Source organism: Malaclemys terrapin, chromosome 1, assembly GCF_027887155.1.
Source record: "Malaclemys terrapin pileata isolate rMalTer1 chromosome 1, rMalTer1.hap1, whole genome shotgun sequence".
NCBI classification, from domain to species: Eukaryota; Metazoa; Chordata; order Testudines; family Emydidae; genus Malaclemys; species Malaclemys terrapin.
This window is the reverse complement of record NC_071505.1, coordinates 126,212,571-126,228,306: the sequence shown is the minus strand read 5'-3', so window position 1 is coordinate 126,228,306 and position 15,736 is coordinate 126,212,571. Positions and strand designations below refer to the sequence as shown.

The following is a 15,736-nucleotide window of genomic DNA, read 5'->3' as shown; positions in this document are numbered from 1 at the left end:
GTGTAGACCATTCTAGTTTGTAGACAAATGTCCAACTGCTGCTCACTCCCATACAAATGGGATTAATCATGTAAAACAAGAAGATTTTGGCCCAAAGTTATAAGTAACCTGGATTAGCAAGCAACAATATATTTATCTTAATTTGTGAAAATTACATTTAATTTGACTTCGGTAAATTGACCTCCAAATTTATACCACCTGCAATTTCAACAATTTTAATTGAAATGTATTAATTAGATTTGAATATAAAAATAGTGAATAAACTAAAATTCTTGTACAAATCTTGAAAAACTTCTTGAGTAAAGTGAAACATATACTCTGAAAATATAATTTCAGGGAAAGCCAATAATCTAAACATTTAAAAGACAACATGGCAATGAATAAAAGATAAAGCTGGAAAATTAGATTTACACAAGCCCAGTTTAACAAATTCTATACACTCAAATGTTTTTTTAAAAAAATCAATATCGTAAAGTATATTCATTCACATTTCAATTAGACTATTTACAAAAAGGTATTTATTTGAGTAAAAAGTGATCTATATGAGTACTTGTTTCCATAGTTATTTTTATAATTAAATTGAACAGTAAAACAAACAGTCTTGAGTAATTTTGGCATTTAAGTTTCAAGCTACAACAACAGATTCTCTTTCCAGAAGTTTTCAGCTTTGGATAATTTAATATAATTTTCCACTTTTACAAAAAAATATTTCCAACTGCATTTCATATGTTTAGACAGTTATCATTATCATCCAAATGAGGTTATTTTCTCCACATACATGAACTGAGTCCATTAGTGATACAAAAAGGAAAAAAAAGTTATATAGATAGAATTTATTCTAGATTTCCCCTCCCACAGCCCCAATTTGGCAATGAAACATTTGCAGAGAAATGGATCATATAAGTGGTTGCGAATCTTACCCAGAGATTAATTTATCTTGCATTATAGAATCTCTTTACAATGTATATGAGTAACATGACCTAAATACTGCTTGTGGGAAGATTAGTAATTTAAGATGTACAACAATGCAAATAGTTCCAATTGAAAATGACAACAGAAAAAAAAACCCTGAATTCCAATCTTCTTGCTCAAGAGCCCACACACAGTTAGTTACATTTTGATACACTGATTACAGAAGCGCTCCAGTCTGATCAGATGTTTAATTGAGCAGTGGTACACAAGTGCCTCCACTGGGGATTTGACATATTGCCTCAAAAAAAAGGGGATTGAGGTATAATTTCTACAGTGATCATATCAGGATTTTCCTTTCTCCTCAGAAAGAATGACTGATATGCCTAAATCAGAACTAAGAAGATCATAAACTCCATGTTGGTACAAAAGCCACATTTACAAGTCACAGAAACAAACTTTTATTCTGTATGGCAGTGACATCAAGAGCATAATATAAAAGATAACAATTGCTCTCTCCTATGCCTCTTCCAATGGTTAACTATACACACATGCCCACACACACAGATATTTGAATTGATATAGGAGATGGATTATATTCATCTTAAAATTTAATTTAGTTTTGATATATGTTATATACAATGACTAAGGATCAAACAACCTCCTAGCTATACCATAAATAGGCTTGGCAGAATTCATTTTTTATTTTTTTTTTATAAAATATAAATATAAAAATATGATTATCTGATAGATAATACTTAAGTTTACTTTTTAAGCATATTTTTAGATTTTTGATTAAATAATTATCTGACCACCCTCCCATAATTTGTGAAAATTTAAATCACAACTGTGAAAATTGAAATGACAGTAGACACATTCAAAAAGTTAAAGCTTTATAACCATTAAAACACAAACTGTCAACATCACATGTCACAATCTACAGAGTAAATATCCTTAAATAAAACTCTAGTAAGTTGTCAAGCACATTTTTCTTGCTTTGCCTTCTCCCTTCCCCCACATAACCAAACCATCTTCAAATCCTGCAGCTGCTTCTTGCACATAATCTACAAAATCAGTTGGTTTTCCAGTGTCCTGCACTCATCTTGGTCCTCATTATCTCGACTATTGTGACCTCTTACTCTGGCATCCCTGACACCTTCATAGCCCTTCTGCAGTCTACAGGAAACAGCTAACCAAATTATCTTTCTTGTCTGATACAGTCAACATACACCACCAGCATGAATCCCTGCACTGGTTCCCCTCCGCTTCTGCAGCTTCATATCCAAGCATCTTGCAATAGCATTCTGGGCTCTGCATAACTGCTTTCTCCTTACTTATCTACACTAAATTTTCTTAGATGTTACCCCCAACTCACCGTCTCCACTATGCCTATCTATACTGCCAACCTTAACCCCTGTTCAAGCACCACTGTCACTGAAAACCAACATTTCTGAATTCACATTAAATTTAAGTAGGGCACTGCTGCAGAAAGTCACTTTTTGTTCTTTATATTATTTTATGAGTAAGCCATTGTATAAGTGAGCAGATCAATAAGTGTTGCAACACGTATTTGTAAAATCATTGGATTCAAACTGCCTCAACTCTCACTGGAACCTTTCATTTACTTGAAGTGATGCATTTTACTGGAATCTTTGGTTTATGATTTGAAATTAAATTTCAGTAGAGCACAAGAGGACTTCATAAATACACATATTAGCGGCTTAATTGCTTATTTTTTTAAAAAAAGTTTGCCTTTTGTAGCATGGTAACTTTTTTTTCGCTGCAAGCAATAAACCTAATATACTAAAAGATCAAAACTATTTGAGACACACATGTAATGGACAGGCTCCATCACTGTTTGCTTGTGGGGCGGTGTTAGGGTTGCCAACTTTCTAATTTCTGAAAACTAGACACTAAAGCAGGAGCACCGAAACCTCCCGCTCCTCTGCCTCTTCCTCCGAGGCCCTACCCCTGCTCCGCCTCTTCCCCTGAGGCCCCACCCCGTTTGCTCCTCTTCACCCTTCCCCTGTCACTTGCTGCTCTCCCCTCTCCTCCTTCCTCGTCGCTCCAACCTCTCCACCTCCCTCCTGCCGCCAGCTGGCCTCACACTGCTCTGGGACTGGGACAGGAACTACAGCCCTGGATACAGAGCCTTACTGCCCACAAGATGCGGGCAGGAGGTAGTGACAGCTGAGCAGGGCCTGGCGCCTCTCCACCACACACCCCCACAATACCGTGTCCAGTCAGTACATCTGAACGGACACTATACAGGTTCCCTTGTGACTGGACTTTCTGGTCGAAAACCAGACACCTGGCAACCCTAGGCGGTGGTAAATTATTTTCCAAGATCTGCAATAAAGGCATCTCCACTTACTTATTTAACCAAAGGAGTGAAGACTGAGGTGTCCATTTTGTTACACGGTTACAGACTTAGCATTGATTAAATACTGAAAGGTAAAAATCTGATGGGATAATGAGAGACTGATCAAGAGTAGGCCTGGAGGAAATTGATTAACCTAGAAAAGTACCCCTATTTTACCAAATCCTTCTCCAAATCCCTAGTATGAGAATGACACAGAGAAAGAGGAACTAGTTTCAGTGTACACAGTAGAGAGCATTTCTCCATTCTTATACACGCAGAAGAAGTAAAAACACTTTATTCTTAAAGAGCAATAGCCTCTAAAATGAAATTACCTCAGATTACTGCAGGTCCCAAAGAAACAAACAGCACCATCTTGCAGTTGGGCAGTACCACATTGAACTGAGAGCAGTACAGTGCTGAGTGTTCACAAGTTATAATAAATTCTGATGGGAGAAATTAAGTACTGCTGATTCCATCTGAATAAGCAACTGCAATTCCCTGACATGTCTTTAGTTTTCCTTTAAATTTTCTTTTCCTCTGCCACCTCCTTTTCGATTGCTAAATGCTGTTTTATTCTCTTGCATCCTTCAGGCTAAATCTTGGTTCACATATGGTTCCTAATTTTTATTTTATTTTATTTTATTTATTTAGAGGATGGAGAGAGTCATAGAGGGTGGATTGGTTAAAAAAATGGATACAGACTTAAGGGTCCATTAAAACTACCCCTTGGAAAGGATATTTCAAGTTAAGACCCTCTAATACAGTGCTTCTCAAAGCCGGTCTGCTGCTTGTGCAGGAAAAGCCCCTGGTGGTCCGGGCGGTTCGCAACTCCAGACCAATGGGGGCTGTGGGAAGCGGCGCAGGCTGAGGGATGTGCTGGCCGCCACTTCCAGCAGCCCCCATTGGCCTGGAGCAGCTAACCGCGGCCAGTGGGAGCCGCAATTGGCCGAACCTGCGGACGCGTCAGGTTAACAAACCGGCCCGGACCGCCAGGGGCTTTCCCTGCACAAGCGGCGGACCAGCTTTGAGAAGCATTGCTCTAGTAATTAGAGCTTTGGAGCACTTGAGGAGTGAAAGGATAGAGGAGGGATACAGACAGAGTTAGACACTCTAACCCCATTGAAATTAAATGAGAATTGGGCTGCTAACTCCCTTAGACTCCTTTAGCAATATTCAGGCAGACTGGAATTTTCAGAGATTCCAGTGGGAGGTGGGATTGTTACAATTAATACCTGTGCTTATTGCATATGTTCAGTGATTTAAAACTTGTTGATCAGTAACATGATAAAGAACATGTTTTCCCCAAGAAACTACCATCCTAACTGGTCTCTTTCCCTTACTCTTCACAATGAACCTGTGCACTCTACAACACGCAGTTAATACAATAAAGTGGATTCACCACATATGATCATGTTGCATTACTCTGCAAACAAAATTGTTTCAATAATATTTTGGCTTGTTTTCCATAACATGTTCTTAAATAAATGGTTATTTTGGGATTTTATTCACAAAAAGTGGTGGTCAAGCCCTGAAGTTTGATAAAACAGAAATTCTCAATTATTTTTACTTTAGGTTCCTCATAAAATACAAACCTAGAAACTTTAATAACTCAAGAGGGCCAAAACTACTATACCAAGCCAAGAAAACAGAGATACAAAAGTGACTGACACTGTAAGCTCAGAGGCCTTTAACCTTTCCAGAATTCTGTAACTCTTTCAGGAGTCTGATTTGTCTTGCCTGCCCCCAAATTTCACCTCACATTAAAACTATTTGCTTACAAAAGCAGACATAAAAATACAAAAAAGTGTCACAGCACACTATTACTGGAAAATTGCTTCCTTTCTCATTTTTACCATATAATTATAAAAAATAGGTCAACTGGAATATAAATCTTGTACTTGCATTTCCGTGTATAGTATATAGAGCAGTATATACACAAGTCATTGTCTGTATGAAATTATAGTTTGTACTGACTTGGCTAGCTTATTGTAAAACGAGGCAAATATCTAGATGAGTTGAGGTACCCCTTGGAAGACCTCTACATACCCCTGGTTGAGAACCACTGCTGTAGCTCATACGCAACTATAATAAACATTTAAGCATCTGTAAATGGAGAGGAAAAGAAAACTATTTCCAAAAGGATTCTATGCAAAATGCACAACATTATAAGATCAGCTCATTGTAAAGTCTGATGTAACTTTAAGAAAATAGTACCTGGGATGTTGATTGGGCAAAAGAGAAGAGGAAACTAAAGTTCATACTGAGGTTAAAACTAAGGAAAACGATATGGAAAACTATAATGAAATCCTCTCTGTTGCAATAGTGGAAAATCTATACAAAAACAGTATGTGAGTGGTATCTGACACCAGTAAAAAAGAATTTCTAGTACAAGCTAAGATCTTTGGTGGAGAGTATGTGATCAAAAAAGGCACACATTCTTCCACATATGGTGATCCTGCCACCAGCAAGCAGCAATACTGAGAAAGAATTTAAACAAATGTGTTTAAAAAAAGGTACAAGAAACCCTCTGTATCTATTATACATACTATATTAGAAGCTTAAAATAGGCTACTTTAATAATAGATCTACTCAAAGTAAATGGTTTGTCCAACTTCAGTAAGAATTTTGCACTTCCGACAGTCAGGCCATAAGAATGAAATACCATGATGTGAAAAAGTAGTAGCACTAACAATTCTGTGATGGTGTAGTGATATGTGGGTAATTTTAACAGGGATTTCAATATCCATCACAGTATCATTTTTTCCTTCAGAAACATCAATAAAATAATGTTGATTTCTCTCTCTCTCTAATAATGTCATATATAATTAAATTTATGTCATTTTAACACCTTTACAGACAATTGGATGGCCTAGCCCAAGTGTGTAGTCAGTTAAATGAACTGAACAACACACAATACAGAATGCAAACACTGCCTCTTTTACATAATATAAACTGTTGAGAGAAAGATGCAGTTAACCCAACTAAGAGTTATTTCTGATACCTCAGAATACTTGAGAGTAAAAAATTATAACCTATAATTAAAAAACTAAGCAAGGAGGTATGTATCTTCTACTTAGGAATTTAATTTATTTGACTGTTACAGGAACAGTAAGTAAAGGAGTCTAATGATGACAGCTTGATTTATGAATTTTGACATTTAAAAAAATGGGATTACATTACAAAAAAGAGGAATTCTAAACAAGTCAGATCTTGCTCATATTTTCAGGTTGAGCAGCCTTCATATCAGCCAGACTTCTCAAAAGCCAACAACGTTATAAAAAAAATTTAACTAATTTATTAGACAAAACAGACATTTTATTTTTTTAAATTTTGTTTGTAAGTTTACACCTTACAAAAGATGCACCTGAAATATATTTTCTATCCACACAAGACGACTCTTCCTCTACTCTGAATCAATGGAGAAGTTAAATTTAGGGAAGCACTATTGTCAGCTATAACTGTAAAATGATATGCATCTCAAAACTCAGAACCTACATTCCTTAAGTAATCTTTCCTCTGAAAGAAAAAAAAAAAAAGTATTGATTGCTTTCTATGGAGAGAGTTATTTGCAAAATTAGAGCAATCCCATTCAGGTAGGCATGTGCCTGGCATTGATGTCTAATGCTTTTGGTAATCAAGACTTTTTTTCCCTTGCCTAAAGAATAAAATTGTTTTGAGTCAAACCATTTTCCTGCCCAAGAAATCTCATTGCCTGCCTGCATCGCAGTAGAGCCAAGTACCTAAGAATACAGTCAGGGTCTGAAGTTTACTGACCACTCTCCTTTTATACAATTCTTATGGTTATTTCCATGTGTCTACAAAAAGCATAAGAACCCCAGCAATAATGACTACTGGCCATGTACTCTGCAGAGGGAAGGAAGTTATGTTAACATCATCTACTTCTAAGGCATCTTCTTAAATTCACATTTGTAATTAATGTTTTGTTTTATTAGTTAAAAGCTGCATATTGATTAGAGCGGGTCAGAAAATTTTTACTGAAAAATGAGAAACATTTTTGACTTGTTTCAATATTGACATACTGCTTATACTAATTGTCAACGGCTTTTTGGAATGCCCAAACAAAAATTCCATTTGAGATACGGATTCCCCCTTTCAAAATGAATATATTTTAGCAAAGAAAAAGAGAAAACAATGGTGTTCACACCACAAAAAACTGCACTCTTAATAGAGAAGAAAGAATTAATGGGAGATGGAAAATGAACTACCGTGACACTCTTTAGATGATGTCCCTGAAAATGGACAGGGTAATGTTGATGAAGATAAATAGTTGCTATCCATGATGTACTTGTTCCTTTGCTGAACAGAAGACTTTAGTTTCTAGAGAGTAACTTTCCTTAGCATCATATTCTTTTGTCAAGAAAGTTCCAACTCAGGACACAGAGAATTTTCTAGCTATATGCAACAGCTGAACTTGGCAGTTCTCTTCTGTGCTACTATGCAGACAGCTGGAGTGAAACAAAAAGCCAACTTTCTACTGAACAGGCGGTTGGGGTGAAGGGCTGGGGGCTCCATTGTGTTAGGCACTGTATAATCACAGAGGATAGCTGCTGCCCCAAAGACTGTATAATCTTAAAAAAGACAAAATCAACAGATACAGAATAAATCGTTTATACTCAGTTTTCTCTTTGCAGAACAGACTCGCCGCCCGCATGTCCAACCTGCCTGTCAAACATCGCTTACAGTCCTTGCTCTACCCAAGCACTCCCCTTCTTTCCTCACAACCTCTCAAGTAAGGGACACTCAGTCTCATTCTGTGAGAGACAAAGCAAAAAACACAACTCCTCCCTTCCCCCCCTTCCACAAAAACACCCAAGGTGTTTGAAGGTGGCTCTTGGCAGGTTCCCCTCCGGAGAAAGTTCCATGCCTGTCCCAGGGGTGGAGACAAGTGGCCCACAGGGCTCAGCCTGCCCCCTGGTGTCCTAGATGCGGCAGTTTGACTGCTTCCCCTCCCTGCAGCAGGGGCTAAGAGGGCGGTGAGCCCCACCAGACTATTTAGGTAAAAAGGAGTTTTCACTCCTTGCACAGGTTTGAACTTTGCATATGTCTGTTGCTGCTCAAGCTCTACCAGCACTGAGTAAAAACATTTGGATTTATATCAGACATGTTATATAAGTCAACACTCACATTCAGGGATATCCTGCACAGCCATATTTTTAGTGCCCTGAACTGCAAATTTGGTCGAGACTTTTTTCTTACAACACTTCACCTATGCAGCTTCAGAAAAAATATAATTAGGGTGGCTAGCCTGCCAACAACCTGCTTTAATAATCACATCTCATTTTACAACTTAAATCTCTGCTTTTTCTGTGTCTTAAGAACTTATCACAATAGCAAAAAAAAACTATGAAGACGAAGAGATGTAAACAATACATTCCTAAGAACAAGCCCCAGAAGGTTTCCATCAGAATGATACCACAGGGCTAACACCATACTTCTTTCCACAATGGAGGGATAAAAATAATTTTTCTGAAAACTAAACTACAGGTTTAATACAAGATGCAGATGCATCAAAGTAACAGCAATAATTAATTTTTCCACTCAGAAGTATTGTCCCAAAATTTTCCACCATTGCCAATATAAATCACCTCTTTAATCCCTTGACCTAGCTACTTGCATAGCAGGTGAGCGGATGGGTGAAGGAAGCAGTTTCTGCAGAGTCATTACCCACCTCCCTCTCAGTCTGTGTAGATGGGCATTGCTTCAGCTCTGCCCCCAATGCACCAGGCAGCAGAGCTGCAACAGCACACTGGGAGATGTAGTCCGTGCCAGGTATAGGTGCTGGTGAAGGGTCTGTCTCCCATAGAGCAAGAGGAAATGGGGAGGTAGATTCTGACTTGAGTCACAATCCACTCAGCCTTGTTCCTGGGGCAGTGCAACTGCACTGGCCATACACATGGATAAGACAAACTACCATTTACCAATGAGAGCTAGTGCGTGTATGTCTCCTCAAACTGGCAATGGAAGTACAAGCATTCCCAAGGAAACTGCCTTTGATATTTAGTTGTTCCGGGTACTGTTGCCTTGATATTACCTCCATCCAAACAGCATTACAACACACTGTTCCAATGAAAAAACTATACTGGAAAAGAAATCCTTCTCCACAGGTGGCAGAACCTGAGGCTGTGACCACAAAATAAGAAGTGGAGGACCAGATACAAACAGCCCAAGTAACAGTAGACAGACTCTACTTGGCAATGTGGAATTAGATTAGCTCATCTCACATGGAACGCTCATAAGTGGTCAGATAATAGTTATGGGCTCTGCTGACATAGGCCTGATTTGAGATGGACATAAAATGCTCTATATTTCTTTACTAGTCCTTTGAGCTAGCCATTATCCCATGCTTTTTATTTTCTATCCCATTTATTACTTTTCTGGAAATTGTTAAACCCTTTAACTTTATCTAAGACAATATTGAAATAAAGGAAATAATCCTGAATTTGCTCAAACAAACTGTCTGACTGACCCTAAGAAACAGTCACCTCTAGCCCTCATGAGCCAGAGGGAAGGCTACCATGACACCAAGCTCGTCATCAGAAGATGTGTCATCAGAAGCAAGCTCTCCATAAACGAACACACACCAACTTAAAGCAGCACCAGCCCCTTCCATAATACATGCAAAACTTGCAGACATATCTCCACTGTTAGGATGATCAGTATTCCCCATAACACACTTTTCAACACATCTCCACATCTCCTGTGTTGCGATAGGCATGTGAAGGACCCAGATATCTTGAAACGTGTGTTGTGGAGGATTATGATGTGTTAGGAGCCCTTTGATTAATTTACCTTATGGTGCAATCTGTCCAATTCTGGAAAGGTTTACAACATAATGCAGTTAAACATTACAATATTTTTCATAGAAGGCCTACTTGCCTGCAGCAAGAAAAGCAGGTTCACATCTGGATGAAAATCACATCTTATGCAACACTCAGGAAAGGATTTAATGACTAAAAGTAGGCAGCTGTCCCCTCACTTTCTTTTCATTGTTCTCACTCCATAAAGAAAAGCTAATTTTCCCTATATGGGACTGGCTCCTCAACAGAGTCAGAGGATTCAATATGAGGAGGTTTGTAGACTTACCTGCATCTCAAAAATGGAAGAAAGTTTTTTGGGGGGGAGGGAGGGAGAGAGAGAGAGAGAGAGAGAGAATAGAGAGGCCAACTAAACTGGATTTTTGTTTGTTTTTTAAACATCAGCTGGGTTTTAACTTCCAGAAGTTTTTTAAGAACTGTAGTCAGATGTGAAAGGGGCAGGAAGAACTAAACATTGGCTTTGAGAGAGAGAGATGGACAGAAAGCACGAGGATAAAATTGAAGTAAAACATGTTAAACACACACACAAAATAAAGCCAGTTATGGTAATTATGTGATGTGGGTTTCTTTCATAATTCTGAAGCAGTCCAGCAACATTTCTGCTTCTGCCCTCCTAATACTAATTTTAACCTCTACTGTAGATTAACTATATTATTTAGTCATAAATCACACAAGTGAGTGTAGCTGATCATGCAAGAGACTACATGGAAACAATCCTACCTTGTCTTGGTTTTCCTTATTCTTGTAACACAAATTTCCAATCAATCGAATGAGGTGTGATTTAAAACCCACAGCTGGATGTGAAATTTCTCCCTCTCCTGTCATAGAATGTGTGGCAGTGAAGATATTTGCAGTCTGTTTCCCAGCCAGGTGAGTTAGCCGCAAAGTATCTACATAAGGAAGCAAACAGACATTTTAATACATTACCATATTGGGAACATCACTGCTTTTGATAGCAATTTTCAAAACACTAACATTTCTATAAAAAGCAACGGAGAGTTCTGTGGGACCTTTAAGACTAACAGATGTATTGGAGCGTAAGCTTTCGTGGGTGAATGCCCACTTCGTCGGATGCATGTAATGGAAATTTCCGAGGGCAGGTATAAATAAGCTGGCAAGAATCAGTCTGGAGATAAGTGTTCTCCTACAGGTTTTTGTATACTGCTTCAAGTTTCTTCATGAGGTTGATAGAAGAAACCTCATGGCACCTTTAAGACTAACAGATGTATTGGAGCAACCTCATGAAGAACCTCAACCTCACGAAAGCTTATGCTCCAATACATCTGTTAGTCTCAAAGGTGCCACAGAACTTTGTTGCTTTTTACAGATCCAGACTAACATGGCTACCCCTCTGATACTTAACATTTCTATATAATTCTAGATTTTTCAAGAATGTTGGAAGAACATCAGTTTGCCAATTTTGTTTGTTTATTTTTGTGCTAGGGTTAGGTTAAGACAGCCCTGAAGCTTCTCACACTTATTTGATTTTGTAGTTCAGACACAGTCTCATAAGGATGAGTCCAATTTTCCACACAGGTATCAGAGCCATTAGTGGCTGATGATTCGGACACTCTTATTGATGCTATCCCTTTGTAGTGCTCGGTTTTCAATTCTTTCAAAGCAGAGACTTCTCTGAAACATTGAGGTTTTGCCTCAAACTGCTGCTAACAAAAAACACTTAACTGTCAAGTTAACATTTTTATTCTTAGGCTAAGAAACAAATTGGAGAACAGAATCCATTGCGGTAGTCCTATTGGCTAGCAGTGCCTGAGAACTATAACGGATCACACATGGTTGCAATGTTCTAGTCTGCAGCTGTGTTTAATTAGTCTGGAGATAACTGCGCAGAAAAATCAGACAAAGCTGCTAGCGAAACAAGTATTGGCATATTAACTGGTGAAAGTGCTATATTGATCTCCAACTCCTTGTAATTCTCCTTCTGTGCTGAAATAGTTAAGCATTTGTTAAGGAAGTACAAGTGGATATTTTGTGATTCTTCAAGACATACATAGATGTAAGTGCATTTAAGTGCCCTTACTTAATGGAAGTAGTAAATTATGTATTTGAATTTAATCAGAAAGGTTAGCTATAGGTAAGTGTAGGAGCAGAGCACACTAGCAATCCTCTTCCCAAAGGACATTTAGAATATCAATGTATATAAGCTGAGTAGTATCAGTCTACAAGTTCAAATTAATACGCTGAATGAATGATTTCCTTAAACTGACATCAGACCTTTATGAGCTGTGTTGAAGGCTGCGTGCAGCAACATCAGACTCAGCTAAAGTGAAGAGTTTTGGGGGTAGAAGTCATCACTTGCACACCACTTTCTCCCTTTTGCCTGAGGCGAGGGTCTCTCCTCACTGGCCTGGCTTCTTTTTATTGTGTAAAAATCTTTACTTTTATGGGGAGGCTTGTTTTAAACTGAACTTTGAAGTATCAATTTGATTAATGAGAACTTTTATTCAGTACCTGGAAGTCAAAATAAAGAATACAATAAGTGACAGATGGGAAAGTCCTATTTTTATGTTTGGAGGAACTCGTTAAACACACAATCAGACAGTGGAAGAAAATGAAGCCGTCGTCCTTCACAAACTCATCCCATACAAATAGGACTGTTGAGAGACAGATAAAGGCTCTGCTGGGCAAACAGAGCTAACTGCACTCTGAGCAAGTAGAGCAACAGAACTTCCAGAGACGAATCAAACATTTGAAAATGTAGATTAGTAATTCACTGCTTTTTATTTATTTATTTTATTAAAAGGTCAATCATAATTACCACCAGTTGTGAAAAAAATCATTTTCATATACAGTGCAGAATACAGTTTTGAACCAGTAGTTGGAAAGCAATAGCATTTATTAACTCACCCACAGCTGTCTCAAGCAAACCAGGACAAGTTTGCAGATGTTCCAGTTGTTCATTGTTCGATGTCATTTCACAAAGAACATCAAGAAGCCGAATTGTAACTATTGCTTCCTGTGAAGAAAGGCAACATTTCTGAAATCATGAACACATAAAATGTATTATTGTTCATAAACATGAATCTAAGATCAGAAGGTCTACTGAAAAGCGTGAGCTATCAGCAACATATGACACCATGTCCATTTACTAGTTTTCCATTGTTTCCCCTGAAAATTGTTAAAGATTATATTTTCATTATAAATATATATGAACAAACAAGGGCTTCTTCCAAATAACCATAATAATTAATATATTAAATTATAATCATTTCCTCTTTACAAACTATTGTCAAACACAGTGTTACAACTTCCATGAAAAATCACAGAGAAAGCAAAATAGAGCCGTAAGGGATAAAGTTTTTATTAAAAACACAGTATTTTCCAACAGCAGAAATACAGAAAATTACAGGTTGAGAAAATCACTTCTGTATAAATGTTTTTTCTTTGAGTTTACCCAGTGCGAGTGTCCCACTTTAAAGACACAAACACTGCCTGCAAGACATCAATTTGTTATCCACAAGAATCCTGCATAATTCTGTGGTTGAATGAACTTTGGCTGCGAAAATTTACATTATTCTTGGGTAAACAGGCATTTGGGATTATAAATGCAGTATTTTGGTTAGGTAGAAAAGACAGTCTTATTTGCATATTATTTATTCAACCAGAAAACTATTTCTTGGTGTAGACTCTCACTAGCTAGGTGGATCGTATGGCACTCAGAATTACAAAATCATCACTCAGAAAAGCAAAAAAAAAAAAATATTCAGTGCGGCATGCAATGCCTAAGGACAAAACTGTGACTTTATACATAGCCCTGTGTAAAGGACAATGCATAAGCTACAAACACTCCAGAAGCAGCCGCTTGGAGACACTATGACAGACATCTCTGAGTTACAATTCCTTCCTTGCTTCCCTCTTACCCCGTAATTTGCTGCTGGCCTATACCAGTAGCAAATTATGACAGCCTCTATGCTACCTTGCTTGCAGTGTTGCCGAAGTTGTGTTAGTCACAGGATACTAGAGAAACCAGGTGGGTGAGGGAATATCTTTTATTGGAACAACTTGGGTGAGAGAGAGCAGCTTTCCAGTTAACACAGCTCTGTGTAAGCTCAAAAGCTTGTCTCTTTCACAAAGAGAAGTTGGTCCAATAAAAGATTTTACCTTCCCCACCTGGTCTCTCTATGCTACCTTGATGGTGCTGGCAGATCCAGGTCTATGTCCATTCCCCACTCCTCCCTGCTCACCTGTTCAACAGGTCAACAGGCACATAGCACCTGCTTGTCTACCTGCCAGATTCACGATCCAGTTAGCCCACGCTGGAATGGAAGGGAAATTATCTCCCATTGCTTCCTTTCATTGGCATGTAGTCCAAGACACAATGTAGCCCTAAACTATTGTATACATTGCTTTCACCAGCACAAACCCAATCGCATTGAATAATTATGTGGTTTAGTGAAATGTATTTCAATGACAGAGACAGTATTTGTAACGTTTTCATCCCACATTCCCATTTTGTACTGAGACAGCAGTTTTACTGAAAAACTCTCAGCTAATGTATGTATAAATTGTAGTCATAATAAAAGCTTATGTACTGAAGGGCAAACAAATATCTACAGATATCTGTAAATAGTATTATTGGCACAGAACTTTTAAAGACAATTGTATGTGCAAATATATTATATTACACACAAACATACATAATGTGTTGCTCAAGCAACTCTAGTGAGAGCTGTGACAACACTTATTCTAAGCCACTTTTTTCAGGCATATTTTGTCGGCAAAGATTGTTGGTACAGTTTTGTATGGCTGACATCTGAGCTGTTGGTGTATAAGTATACATAAAGCAAAACTTTTCAGATGGTTTCAATGGTTGGCAGGTGTCTCCCTATTACCCCACCTACTATACACCACACATCCACATCTTCATTTTGCCTTTTGGGGGGCTGAAGGAGGTGTTTATCTGATGGGTAAAAGATTAAAAAAAAAAAAAAAAAGGAACCTACAGTTATGGATTTAGGAACCTATTTAGGTATCAAAAAAAAGTAGCCTGATCTTCAAAACTGCCAAATTCCCAACAGTTCTTATTGAGACCAGTAAGAGGTGTTTGGAAATTAGCACTTTTGAAACATATCTTTCCTGGTTCATTGTCTCCCACATATCTCTTCCCAGAATCCCGCAGCTCTGCATGTCACCTACCATGCACCATTTCATCCTCTGGCTCAGGTGAACAATTGCTACAGCAAGGCCTGATAGGAGGAACATGTCATTTTTATACAAGATATATTTTAATCTTTGTTCTGTTTACATGTAGAAAGAACACTTTATATAACTTAGTAACCCCTCCCCCCAAAAAAACAAAACAAAACAAAAAACATCCTAGATACTCCTCTATAAGACCAAAACAAAACAAAAAGTTTGTAGTACAACTCATTTTGGAGATCTGACTAGCCAAAATGAATTGGGAATATTTTAAAAAATTGAAACAGGAAAAGATTGTTAAAAAACATTAACTTATTTTCTGAATTTGAATAAACTTCCCAACACAGAAAAAAATCCTCTCTAGCCAGGAACAAAATAAGGCATGCAAATTTGAGGGAAATTGGTATTTTTTCGGGTCTGGTGGAGTGTGAAAATGCTAAAGAACAGGCTTATAAACAAAATAAAATAATTT

At 37.8% G+C, this 15,736-nt stretch overlaps 1 protein-coding gene across 4 annotated transcripts in view; it reads right to left on the bottom strand.

Annotated features, from left to right (window-relative positions):
* The window catches only part of ATXN10 (ataxin 10), a 177,765-nt gene that overhangs the window by 61,464 nt on the left and 100,565 nt on the right, over window positions 1-15,736 (bottom strand). For all 4 annotated transcript variants that reach the window (XR_008445974.1, XR_008445973.1, XR_008445975.1 and 1 more), the window contains exons 8-9: window positions 12,973-13,081; window positions 10,828-10,997 (exon numbers count right to left, since the gene is read on the bottom strand). Coding sequence is in view for 1 of the 4 variants with exons in the window: in XM_054038347.1 (XP_053894322.1) it covers window positions 10,828-10,997; window positions 12,973-13,081 (279 nt within the window). In the remaining 3 variants the exon portion in view is untranslated. The remainder of the gene's footprint in view (window positions 1-10,827; window positions 10,998-12,972; window positions 13,082-15,736) is intronic.